This window comes from Molothrus ater, chromosome 5 (assembly GCF_012460135.2).
Source record: "Molothrus ater isolate BHLD 08-10-18 breed brown headed cowbird chromosome 5, BPBGC_Mater_1.1, whole genome shotgun sequence".
In the NCBI taxonomy this organism is placed as follows: Eukaryota; Metazoa; Chordata; class Aves; order Passeriformes; family Icteridae; genus Molothrus; species Molothrus ater.
Window position 1 is genome coordinate 18,615,698 of NC_050482.2, and position 13,183 is coordinate 18,628,880.

Consider the following 13,183-nt stretch of genomic DNA (forward strand, 5'->3'; position numbering starts at 1 on the left):
AATATAAATAGACAGAAGGTAATTTGGAGTGCACAAACTACTTTAAAAGTAGTTGGAAACTACTCGTCTGTGCCTTCCCTTCTAAATTAAACCAAGTATTTCATTTAAACAACACACACGGGTAGCAGCTATAAACTTGTCAAAATACAGAGCTCTGAAACTCTTCACGTGGCAGGTATCTACACAGCCTCTACACTACAAACTTACTGCTAGCAGGTTGTTACATCTGCTATTAGACTCTAACCACCCACTACCTAGATCACAGCTCTTCAACCATCCTTTTGCTTAATCTGATACTTCCAGGCAGATTATTACTGTCCGAAGCACCTTAAATTTTGTTGGGCAATACAACTATTTTGGGGAAATGAGACCATGTTGCTGTAGAACCCTTCAAGATGCACAGATTGGATAATGATTTTGAAGCTCCCACTACTTAAATGAATTTTCCATACATTCTACTTCCTTTTTTTTTCCTATCAAAGATGTAATAAAAACCCCTGAAGAAGAAAAAAAACGCATATATTTGGGATAGGTAAGGGAGAGCTGTTTAAAGACTTCATCATTTTGCAATCCAGGATCTGACTTAGACGTGACAGTATTAATTGCTACAGTACACTGATAAATGCCCAATGAGGAGGCAAGGCTTAGAGAACTTGGGACACCTCCCAGAACTACAGAAAACACCTCAGCAAAGGCATTTTTTTGCTAAGGAATCTGTTCACACTAGCCCTTTTTCCAGTATAAGCACATCGAAAAGAACAGCTTTCTGTACTATCTTCTAAAGGCAAGTCAAGCATATCAACTACTGGGAGAAAAAAAACATCATTTTCCCCCAACTTACCAGTTATTTAAAACAAAATACATTGATAGAGGAATTCAAAAATTCTTAAAAAGGTGACTGTTCCAATGATATTCAGTGACTACTATCTAGCTGGTCTCATAAAAGAAACGTTAGGTTTCAAGCTGATGACCACTGCAGCCTTTTGATGTTTTAGCACTAGCAGTCATTCTGATTCTTGTTTTTGTTTCTTTAGAGCTACATGCCAAAACTACACAGATGAAAAAACATTTTTCAGAACAGTTTTAATTGTGTCACAGCCAACTGAGTGAGCCAGAACTACTTCCCCAGCCCCAGCCCTGTAAAACACTGATGTGCACTACAAATGGGGATATCAATTCCCTGCTTGTCTTTAACAGGCAAAGGTCCCTTTGAACCAAACGTCTGAATAGCACCTACAGTCTCCTCACATGGAGATACTGGATGGATAATCTGCCCTGTAAAGGATGACACACTTAATGCACTGGTCAATGCATTCAGAGAGCTGAGTGTGTTACTCAGTACTTGCTTCCTCACCTTTTACAGAAACACATAAAATACATTTGGTCAATGTAAGAGATGTGCTTTTAACATATTAGCAAATCTCACAGCTGCCTTCTTTGACTCATGACTTCCTCTCCCAGTTTCAGTTACATATCACTGTGGCAATATGGCAACTGGTTACAGGGAAAAGTGAAACCAGTATTTTTGGTAACCAATGGTGTGGCAGCTTAACCTCAGAAAGCCAGTGAGAGATAATCAGCCACTTTTTTATCCATCTTTACTAACCACTGCACAGACCATGTTTTTAATTCCACAGGTATTATTTTACCTCAATATTCTTAAGTTTTTGAAATATAAACTGGAGAGAACGTTTTCTTAAGCAAGTATGTGATTTTGACAACATTACTATAGTAACTCAAGCACAAGGAACTCAATATGAAAATCTGTATTAATCAAACATCCAAAGGAAGATCATATATCCATTAAAACTAAGCAATTTTTGAACATGAATGAACCCTAGTATTTTAATTAGCATACCTGTCTTGAGTCTCCAGTTTTATCAGTTTATTATTTTGCATTGTCCTTTATCCAGCATTGAGCTACTAAAGGTACACACAATACAGGAAAACTGTATTACAGCCTGTAAAATTTCATTCAGTATCATTAACATACAAGTTTCTCTGACCTATGCTAATACCCATTAAAATCAAATTTTGTTCCACTTTACAGAGCAAATAAAATACCCTTCTTTTCCCACACAAAGATTGCAGATATGTTTAAAAACCTATCAGAACAAAATGCTAAAAAAATTTATTGAACAAGTTGCAACAAAGCAAACTGAGTTTCCAGGACACTTGAATTTTCAAGCCTTGTTCAGCAAAGTTCCACAAAATATACTGAGACTTGTAGGAAAAAGAAAAGATACAGGACTTCTCTACAGATAATTATAGTAATTCCAATGACCCCTACTGGAAGACAATTAGCAAAAAACTAGAATAAAAAGTTAGGAAGAATTTATTTGGGGAATTGAAATTAATTCTGGAGTCTTACCAACTATTCCTCCTAGCTCCATAGCCAAAAACTTCAGTTTTTGAAGACCAGAATGCCAACCTGGACAGATGAAACTCTCCCTACTCTTCTCATGGAAATCTGTGGCAGCAGCTGCTTATGAAAGTGCTTGTAAAACTTGTCTTTCAATACACTTTTTTTTTAAACAGTGAAAACCCACAATTTTGTTATCCTATTCTTCAATAAAAGATGAAACTTACTATATAACTTATTAACTTAAAAATAAAAAACCTCTCAAACTGTTCTGACCAACTTGAAGGACAACACAGGCAAATGAATAACTATGTAAAAATCAGAATCCATCTGCATGTCTTTATTTCCTGTTGAAAAAAAGATAACATTCCTTTAATACCAAGCAGAAGTAAGAGGGATGCCTAACAGAGTGCATATCAAATCCTGGAAAGATTGAAAAATATTTCAGTTAAACTTCTGCAACACAAGTCTGCAGAATCCACATGCAACAAATACACTTTCTTAATTAGAACTACTTTGCAGGTTTTATTCCTTTTGGACTGTTATGTTTTAAAAGTCTAGCTACTGAATTTGCCTCTCCTAAGTTCAAGTCTAACAGTATGTATTTAATCTACTGATATATCTTCTGGAGCCTGAAAGCCTCTCCAGGTTCCTATTCTTTATTCAACATTTACTGGTATTTAAATAATTTTGAATGCATATGTAGGAAGCACTTTGTTTTGCTTACATGACTGTGAACCCCCTATTTTTCTATTTGAGCAACCAGCTTGTAAAATTTTGCTTGGACAGGAAAAGTATAACAGTGAACTGAAGAGGTAAGAAAACACTGCTATTTCAGTTAATTCTGTTATCTTCTTCCTGTTCTAACAACTAAAGTTGGTCATATTCTAAAACTCTGGATAAGGAAAAAACCCAAAACAATAAATAAAATAAAAAACCAAAACCAAACCCATCTCAAACAATGAAAACCTCCCACCCTGTCACACTGGAAAAATCTCTTCAGAAAGATTATATGCACACATTTACCTCTGCCAGTTCCTATACATATATAATGACCACACATGGTATTTTGATATCTAATATCAAAAGGCTAAATTCACATCAGATGTATTAAACAAAAATCACATTTTGATCTGTAATAAGAGGAAAGCTCAGTATTTATCTTCTATTTTTTGTCCACTCTGTAACTTGATCATTGAATAAAAAAACTGCCAGGACACAGTTCTTCAGACAATGCACACTTTAGATGTTTTGCTATGGCACAAATCACAACATATACTACTTGGCACCAAAAAAAAAATTGAATAGAAGTTCACATAACTGGTGAAACTCAGAAGTTCTGAAAAACAAAATCACTTAAGTCTTGGTCTTCATAACAGCATTATCACATATATAATCATTGTGGGCCAAACCCCTTAGAAAGCACACAGAGTATTAATGAAATGCCTTACAGAGGTAACATATTAATTTGCTTTAAGCTTCTTGCCCTTGTACATGTAAAATAAACAGAAGAAAAAAACGTATTATTTTTACTCAAAATCTACTTTTACAATTTAGTAAATAAGTTACACTTCTTTGAACACATTAATTAATCTTTATTTAATAAGCCAACCAATGCCAAGATGAACTAGCTTCAAAATAATACTCTAAAGTTACCTTTACTTCTTTTAAATACTGCTGAGGCAAAACTAGTGAACACCACAGTAGCTTTTTTAATTTAGGGAAAATTACTTTTTTATTTAAGCAAAGACATCAGGATGACATCAGGAGTAGTTTCTACATGTAACAGAAAGTCAAAGTCAAACAATGTGACAAGACAAGAAACATCAGCGGTTGAAGATTTCTGGCATTCCCCTCAGGTGATTCTGTGATCCAAGTATTAGGTACAGTCACAAGGCATACCTACATCATGCTCCCCTGGAATTAAAATAAGCATTTTCACACCATTCTGTAAATTATACAGACATGTATATTCAAGGATAAAGAGCTAATAGACATTGGTCTGGATTTATTCAGCTTCCAAGTTCTTTGCAATGCTGGCCCCAGCAGTATTTTTCAATAGCTTTTTTATGCTGAATTTTAAGCCACATTTCTTGTACTTTCCCCCCACCTTGAAAACTTTTTGAACTTACTAAAAAAAAACCCCAGAGTACCCTAAAAACGTTTTAAAAAAAAATCCCCAAAAGAAATCCACAAGCTACATATACGAATAAAAAGCATGATCTGTGAATGCAGACTAACACTGTCTTGAAGGCTTTGTTAATATTCCTTTCCCCTCGTACTGCATTTCAACACTTTCTGTTTATTATTTTTCTGGTCCATACTTCCTTTCAGAGACAATCAATATTCCTGTGTTATGATAGCAAGACTATATTTAATTACTTGGTAAGAAAGTTCAAGATAGCTCAATTGGGTAAATCATAAGCCAAAAGAAAATATTGGTTTTGCCTTGAGACACGGTAACAGAAATCCAGCTAACTACCAGGTACAGCATTCCTCCTAATAAAACCAAAGATCAACATAAAGAAATCAGTTAAGGTGGGGCACATAAATGCTGATCTGTCAGAAGAGCTGAAAATGTTTTTGTAAGAGTCTCAGCAATTTTTGCTCTCAGTTGTCAGCTATTACTTACGTTACTTTCATAACAATCTTATAATTGTCTTTTAACATTAATGATGCAACAAACCTCACGGAACGACATACAGTGTTCCTACTTCTAATAAAAGTGGGGCTTTTCTGCTTATTCTTTGCTTTCTATACAAGTATTGCATTTCAAATGTTTTCTTAATTTCAGACATAACAAACATGCCATGTTTGCAGAAAGAGAAACTAAAGATGAAAGCAAATATTTATATGCTTTTAATGCCAGATTCCATTTAATAGAGCAGTACTTGCAGGAATGGCATGTTAATAAAGCAGATTACACTGTATCTCAGTGTATACTTTTAAAATACTGTAGATTAAATATTTCATATCACATTCTATTTCCCTCCAAGTATATAGCTACAATATTGTAGTTACACCGCATTTTTAAATAAAGTGAATATTGACACTAGCTAACAAGCAAATATTTTTAAATGCCTCTTTTGACACATAAGATCAAGAGGCTACACAAAACCAATAGTATTTGTACTAGAGAATCAAGCACTCAAAAATAAGAGAAACCATGTAGTTTTCCCAGCTAACATTGTAACACTTCTGCTGCACATACCCATCCTGCTTGCTGAATCAGGTAACATTTATAAAGGACAAGGATGAGGAGCGGCAGATGAAAAAAACAAAAAACACACAAGAAACTGAGCAGAGTCAGTGCAAGATAACTTACAGAGAGAAGTAGCTAGATTTAGATTGCCAAGACAACCCCAAAAGTTAGGATTTCCTAACTTGAAAATTCTGGACCTGCAGTCTAAACAAAATCCTTCTAGTATTTTTTTTTGGGGGGGTGGGGGGGAGAGAATCTCTCTACTAAGCAAAATTCAACCATTTCACATCCCTAGTGGCATATACCATACTTCATACTTCAAGAACAAATTTGCCATTTTCTTCAGCCAAACTAGCTGGTGGCAGTGGGAGGCTACTTTCTGACTACCATTTGCCAAGAGCAGCAGGTACTGTCTGTCTGTCCCATACAGTGGAAAAGTTTTAGATGTCCTTTCCCACTCTCCTCTCTACACAGCACAGCTGTTCTGGCACTTCCCAGGAACACAACTTTTAGATGATCCCCATTTCTACCTTTAAAAAATCAAAAAAAACCCAAAAAACAAACAAAAAAGCCCACCAAAAACAGGCAAATGAAAAAAAAAAAAAACAACCTAATGAGTATGAACAGTACAGTGTAAGCCACCACGTTCAAGAGTTTGGTATTTCAGTAAGAACAGAATGGAATTTTCAAGTAAAGAAACAGCACAACTCTGTAGCCAGGTCTGACATACAACCTCCAGGCATAGGAGTTCCCTAGTAGTCCCATCCATTATTACCAGTGCTAAGCAAGTTACAGGTCAGCATTGACAGCACTGAAAACTGAAACCACCTTAAGGCTCCAAGATGAACTACTGCACCTTTGGAAGAAGATACTCAGGTATAGACTTTCCAAAATACCTAGGCAACAGGACAGATATAAGTCCAGCATTAAAAATAAATTACAAAAAAAAGAGAAAAATGAAGAGGCAGAGGAAGTAAGCATTTATGTCCTATCATCAAAGATCAATGCTTAGCAACTTCTCATCTGACCCCTAAATCAGTAGTTCACAGATTAAACTCTGAGAGATCATATAATTAATTATAAATGACCTAGAGAATGACACTATCTATATAATTTAACTGCAAAAAGTGTAGAATATGAGATCTGTGTCAGAAATTCTGGTAGAAGTCATTCAAGGCAGTAGCATAGAAACTCAACCTAAGGTAAGCTGATCCAGAAATTTGTAAGCTACAAAAGTTGTGTAGAAATTATGAAGTATGCTGTTCCACACCCAGTCCTTTTAAAACATCCTGAACATTAGGATAATTGCTTTGGAAAACAGAATTATTAAAAATTGTGTTACTAAAATGCTCAGTCATTCATATACTCTGACTATCCAGAAAAGGATACAAATCCTTCTCCTTAAACTGAATATAAATTGCAAAATAGTTTTCCTCAAGCTTCACCAGATGTGAAGCTTCACACTCAGGAGCTGCACCCAGCACGTACTTTCCTCCAGTGTGATCTTCATATCTGTACACTCTTCCAACTACCAACTCTGAAGAGCCAGCAATATGCTGAGGAGGTGTACAGCCTATGTATTAAGCAAGCAATCCAAACCAAGCATCTCCACATGTACACATCTCCACATCTCCAATTTCCAGAGATGTTAAAAACATATTAAAATCAAATTCTTCAGGTAAAAAAGCACTAGTGTTTAAACATTGAGTGTATATGTTTATTCTCTAGTAACTTAAATAGCTTATTTGGTCTTCCTTAAGGCCTCTAAAAAATCATACTTCAGCTCCAAGGGAAAAAAAGAGTACATAAAAAACAGATTAGAGAAAAAGAATAATATAAATGAAGACTACTGTGAAGTGATCCAAGTAATTTTTTAATACTTTATGGGTATGTACTTAATTCCTACAGAAACACAAGTGTGTTTCCTAAACAGACAAAAACTGAAGAACAGCCAAAGAAAATTGCACAACTTTGGTTCCAAAACTAGAGATTTGGGTCTGCAGTGTAATAACTTTCTTAATATGCCCATTTGTTTCACTTTTAATTCAGGGATCAGTTTTCTAGGACTGAACATGTTCACGTTACAAAAAATACTTAAGCAAGGGTCTCTCTCAGCCAAAGACAAACAATTCATAATAAAGCTCAACTTTAAAATACCTTTAAACTGTACACTTTTTACACTTATACAGAATAGGAATTGTACTTGTTTCTAGAAATATGAAGAGATGCATAGATAGAAGAATGCTGAATTTCTCTGCAGTCTTGAAAACAAAGTCAATCATTAACATGGAAAAAAAGAAAGAATAAAATGCCTTATAGTTTTGCTCCTGGCATCTATTGACTATTTTAAAAAAAGCCATCTGACGATAGCATCTTTTTAGGGTCTGGTTTTTTTAAAAGTTGTCAATGGAATGAGCTGCCATAGGCACAGCTAAGAACATACTTTCTAACCCTCAACTCTTAGTTCATGCTCTTTCTTACAGTATCCCAAAAAAAAGCAAAACAAAATAACACTACAATACCAATTGGATTATCCTAATTAAGAGAAAGCCAAATTATTATACACCAACTTCTCCTTCCATGGACAGTAGTTCCTGTTTAAAGAGCAGTATTAGTGGCCTACTGTCAAATAAAGTTTTTCTGCAATGCATCACTAAACATAAAAACCATTTTACCAAGCCAATCCTAACATAGAGCAATCAATCTGATGTTTGTAAACATCGCATGGGAGCTGAAGGCTGTTTGTCAAAGTCAGTCAATAAGTAGCTTCTTACATTAACAAAATTTATTACAGGAAAGAACTGCAGTCTCCAAACACATACTTATTTAGATTAATTTAACCAGCTTTAATTGCTCCCTACCTGGGACTTGGAGTCAGCTATTTAAAAGGCATTGCATTATATTAAAAGCCCTCACTTCTGTGCCTTCAGAGTCCAGTCACAGGACCGGAAATGAGCCTGCACATGGAACTGGTGCTATTTGAGAAACTTTCCAAACTACTGCTCTTAAATTAGTAAGAATTTCATTCAAGAGGTAAACAAATATACTGGTGTTGTAAACATACAAACATAAATTTCAGAAACACCTCTGGAGTAGTTATTCTGCTACACAAGGAAAACACTTCCTTGAAGGTTTTTTGTAAAACTTATATAGATACTATACTACAAGTTTATTCTTAATTTATGTGAGATGAACAAGATTCAAAATTTACATACACAATTGAAATTTTCATTTTGTATCTCATAAAATTAGAAAAATAAGCTCAGAATCCAAAATTACAAATAAAATTAAGTTTGAGCTTGGCTTTTTTCCTTAATATGAAGATCAGCTGCATCTACTATTCTGAATTCAGCAGTTAATTCTTAGAAGTACAATGAATGACAAGTGGAAACACAACAGACCTTAGTCTGACAAAAAAACTCAAACCAAACGTTCTGAGGACAAGACAGATCACTTGATCACTTAGTAATTTCTCAGAGGAAATTACTGCATTTTTAATGCCACTCCACAGAAGTGCAATGTACATAATTAACAGCAGTTCTCTGAAAAGGGCCTTTAAAGAAAGCATGTAAAAAAGGTACAAAAACTTCAAGGTGTCTTCTAAAAGCACTGGTTGAAAATTAAATTTATTAAATAAAGGTTTCTCATATTTTGATGGTTTGCTTACCTCTGGGGGGGAATATAAGGAGCAGATACTGTTGGCATAACTGTACAGGGCTCAACCACTGTTTTCTTGGCTTTTTTTGTCTTTTTCCTGATTTTTGATGTAGACCTAGCAGTTCTGACTGATCCCTCCTTTCTACAAACACCGTTTTTGATTTCAGCTTCTCCATAAATATTGAGCGGTCTCCGTGTGCAGCCTGGTGGAGTATGTACATCGCAATAGGCAGTCTTTTTCACAGAGAACGTTGTTCCACTGCCAGTCAGTTCTTTCACAGGTTCCATTTTCATATATAGACCAGCCTTTTGAGCACACGTCACATGGAATGCAGTATAGCAGTTTGCTTTGTGGCACTGGATGCAGGCACCAACACCTTTCTGTTTACAGAGGTAGCATGTTAACTTCCATCTGGCTGGGGGAATGTTCCTGACACCATCAATTGGCTCAATAAAAACCGTATTGGCAAATCCAACTTCTGGAATCCACAGAGCACACACCACGTGTCCCCAACGATCATCATCTGTCTTTTTAAAGGCACCTCCCTTGTTTGGGCACAGCACACAGTCTACGGGCCGAGAGCGGGACTGCAAACAGTGTCTGCAGAGCCACTGGCCCTCAGGTATATATGGCACCCCATAGCATTCCTGATGTACTGCTAAATTACACATATCACAAAACAGGATCACATTGCTGTTCTGACATTCACCATCCATGCATATACAACACACTGCATCTTCATCAATTAAAGACTGATGATCACCCTGTTTTTGGTTCTCACAATAAGACTCTTTTTCAAACCTATCCATAAGGAATTCAAACATATTTTGGGAAACAACTGACACTCCATCACTTTTCCGCTTATCATTGATCAATTCTAACCATGCATAATCTTCTTCATCCATGTCATACTCAACTTCGTTATCAAGTTCTTCTGCTGACTTCTCAATGAATTTGTAATAAACTGGAGGTCTCCGAGGAGCTGAAGGGGGACTGTATTCAACAATCCGTACTTTTGGTTCTGGAAGAGGAGCTGTTGTAGCGGGTATACCATGCGAGCTCGGAAGAGCTTCATTTTTCTTTTTCACTTTGTTATTTTTATGGCGTTTGCTTCTTAGACAAACTGGTGGTCTTTCACTATTTTCTTTATTGCTGTTGCATTCACTCATTTCCTGGGCAGTAAGATCATCTTCTAATATAATTTCTAAAGGATCAAAGATACTGATCCTGTGCAGGCGACCTTCAATTTCTATTTCAACCATCCTTTGAGCTTGAGCGTATGTCAAGGTTTCTCGTGTCGGGGAGTGCTTAATACTGCATGGGGAAGAAGAATGCCTTGCTGCCGATACTCGATGACATCTTCCTTTTCTCCTCATTTGGTAATGTTTACCTAAAATTAGAGCAACAGTTAATACTATGAACTTCAAATAATCATATTAAAATATCAGTTTTACTGTAGTAAGGGAAAAGACCTTTGGTTCTACAGTCCTCTATGCAGATATTTAACTAAAAGTAAACAAAACCAAAAGCTGTCACTCTTACTCAACAGGACTGCTCAGTTTCATACGAGTTTAACCTGAAGATCAATAGATCTTCTAAATAACAGCTTCCCTGAGTAAACACAGCTATACAAAATCCTTGCTAGAAATCCTCTAGAAGCACTGTTGGCAAGACCACTGCGTGAGAACAAAAACATTTCAGATGAGTCACAGATTAAAAAAAAACTGCATTTGTTACTTTGTAAGAAAACCTTTAACAGAATACTTAACACCTTAGGGGCACCTGCAGTTTCAAAATTTTTGCAACAGCTACAGATTATGTCCTCTAGACCTCTCTTCAAAAGAACTAATGCAATTGTAAAAGAAAAATTAGCTTTCTCTGAGTTTTTTTTCCAGTGCAATTTGAAACACTCATGTTATCAACTCAACTACTATAGCTATATTTAAAAGCTAGAAAAGCACACATAATTCCACATTTGGCAAGTGGGCAGTTTGACAGCCCTATACTTTTTTTTACTTTCCTCAACCCTTAGTGAGACCATTATTCTTCACAACATGACAAGAACATGACAGAACTCTTAGTGCCCAATATGGTGCAGTATGGACTGCAACCAGTAAATATTTCACCTGTAAAGCAGATTTGACTTAGGGCCAAAACATGTTCCCTGCTTTTAAGTACACACAGTCTTCTCCTTCAACAGAGTCTTCAGGAGCTGTTCTCAAACCAACTGCTGATAGAAATCTTCCTGATTACAAACCCACTTCCCAAGCTCTTCAAAACAATTTTTAAGTTTACAACCTACTGCAAAAAGATCACATACCATACAAAAAGACAGCTTTCTTCCCCCACTCCAAAGCCCCATAACTAGGATGGTTACTGAACTTTTAAGTTAAAAGTGTCTATACATACTCATGTCTTTTGACGTGTTCACTTCACACTGGGTGGGGTTTTTCTCCTATAAGGGTTGAAAATTTTATAAACCTGACTGACAGTGATAGACTGACATTTGTCAATAGACAAATTTTATTCCACTGCTTCCTTCTTCCCAATAAATCATTAATAAATAGCATCATTCAACCTCAGTTACATAAAAAACCCTTAATCTTTAATCACTGCCTAAAGTATTATTAAGGCCTCACCATTTCAACTCTGCTTTTGAGTCAGGGCTGCTCACCATAACACAAGTAGTGTTAGCATGTATTGCCAAAATAGTGGAGAAATAGAAAAATCAAAACACAACTGCTGTGAAAGACCAGTATACCTATTTCAGGAAGCAAATAGCAAGCACTGAACAACTAACTACATTAATTATTCCATGCTGCTTGCCTTTTGCTTAAGTCTATGATGCCAATTTCTAAAGGCCCCAAAGTACTGAGGGAACTCCTTTCACAGGAAGACTACTAGATCACTTAGGCAACTAACCCTAAGACTAGCTCCCAAAAGGCTCTGATCTGTCTGCTCTCACAAACATACTCTTAGGTTTTTATAACCTAAGCTAGTTTTATTATTCATGCAAGAATTGTGTTTCTCATAAATCTGATTTTTACACAACTCATTCTTAACCCTAATTACCAGTTTCTATGCCATATAGAAAGTTCAGACAACAGCCAGTGCTTAATCATGACAAATCTCTGTTCTGATCTTTATAAACAACAGAAGAATATAAAAGGTTCTATTTCTTCAAACAACTTTGGAAGAAGCATTTAATAATTCAATTCTGTAAAACAACACAGGATTCAATCATACTAGTTTCTAAACTGCAGAAAACAGTTTAAACAACTAATACTGCCAAAGAAGGTCCAACCACTAAAACATACCAGTAATTTAGCCAAAACTAAAAATTAGTTTCCAGTTTCAATGCAGATTTTGTAATTTAGAGACCCAAATGTATTACAATGGCCCTGATTTCTGTTATTGTGAACAAGTAATGATGGATTCTTCAGCTAAAACACACTGATGTGTCCATGTACAGCAACTTATCACAGATCAGAATGATATTACTTGTCAATCAAGAAACAAGGTTTACAGCATGTTTACCTCGTATAATTGCATTTCAATTCTGTCTAGAAGCAAAAGCCTGCTTTGGTACTTTTAATGCCCCTTCCTACATTTTAGCTGATTGTGTATCTGTTTGTAGTGGCTCCTGAGGATAGAGACTGTTTCAGAAAAATTCAGAGGGAAGGATGAGAGGTGATCTTCAGAAATCAAAAACACACGTAACTTGTCCACACTACCTTAGCCCAGTACCACAGAAAAATACACTAATACTATGTTTCCAAGCTCTCCACCTCCCTCTGTTCCTAAGATTCTCGAGTATGGCTTCAGGCAGGAATTAAAAATAGGAAGAAAATACTCAAAAGCACAAGATCTTTAATGTTGCTTAAAGATTTAGGACGGCTGTTGCAAAAGTAAAACGAACTGTAGGAACCAGACTGATAAAAAAAATGATTGAGCTAACACC

The 13,183-nt window shown here is 35.8% G+C and overlaps 1 protein-coding gene across 19 annotated transcripts in view; it reads right to left on the reverse strand.

Annotated features, from left to right (window-relative positions):
- The window catches only part of BRD1 (bromodomain containing 1), a 68,808-nt gene that overhangs the window by 43,495 nt on the left and 12,130 nt on the right, over positions 1-13,183 (reverse strand). For all 19 annotated transcript variants that reach the window (XM_036401746.1, XM_036401748.1, XM_054514780.1 and 16 more), the window contains one exon: positions 9,232-10,612. In XM_036401746.1, coding sequence (XP_036257639.1) covers positions 9,232-10,598 — 1,367 coding nt within the window. In that variant the 5' untranslated portion in view covers positions 10,599-10,612. The remainder of the gene's footprint in view (positions 1-9,231; positions 10,613-13,183) is intronic.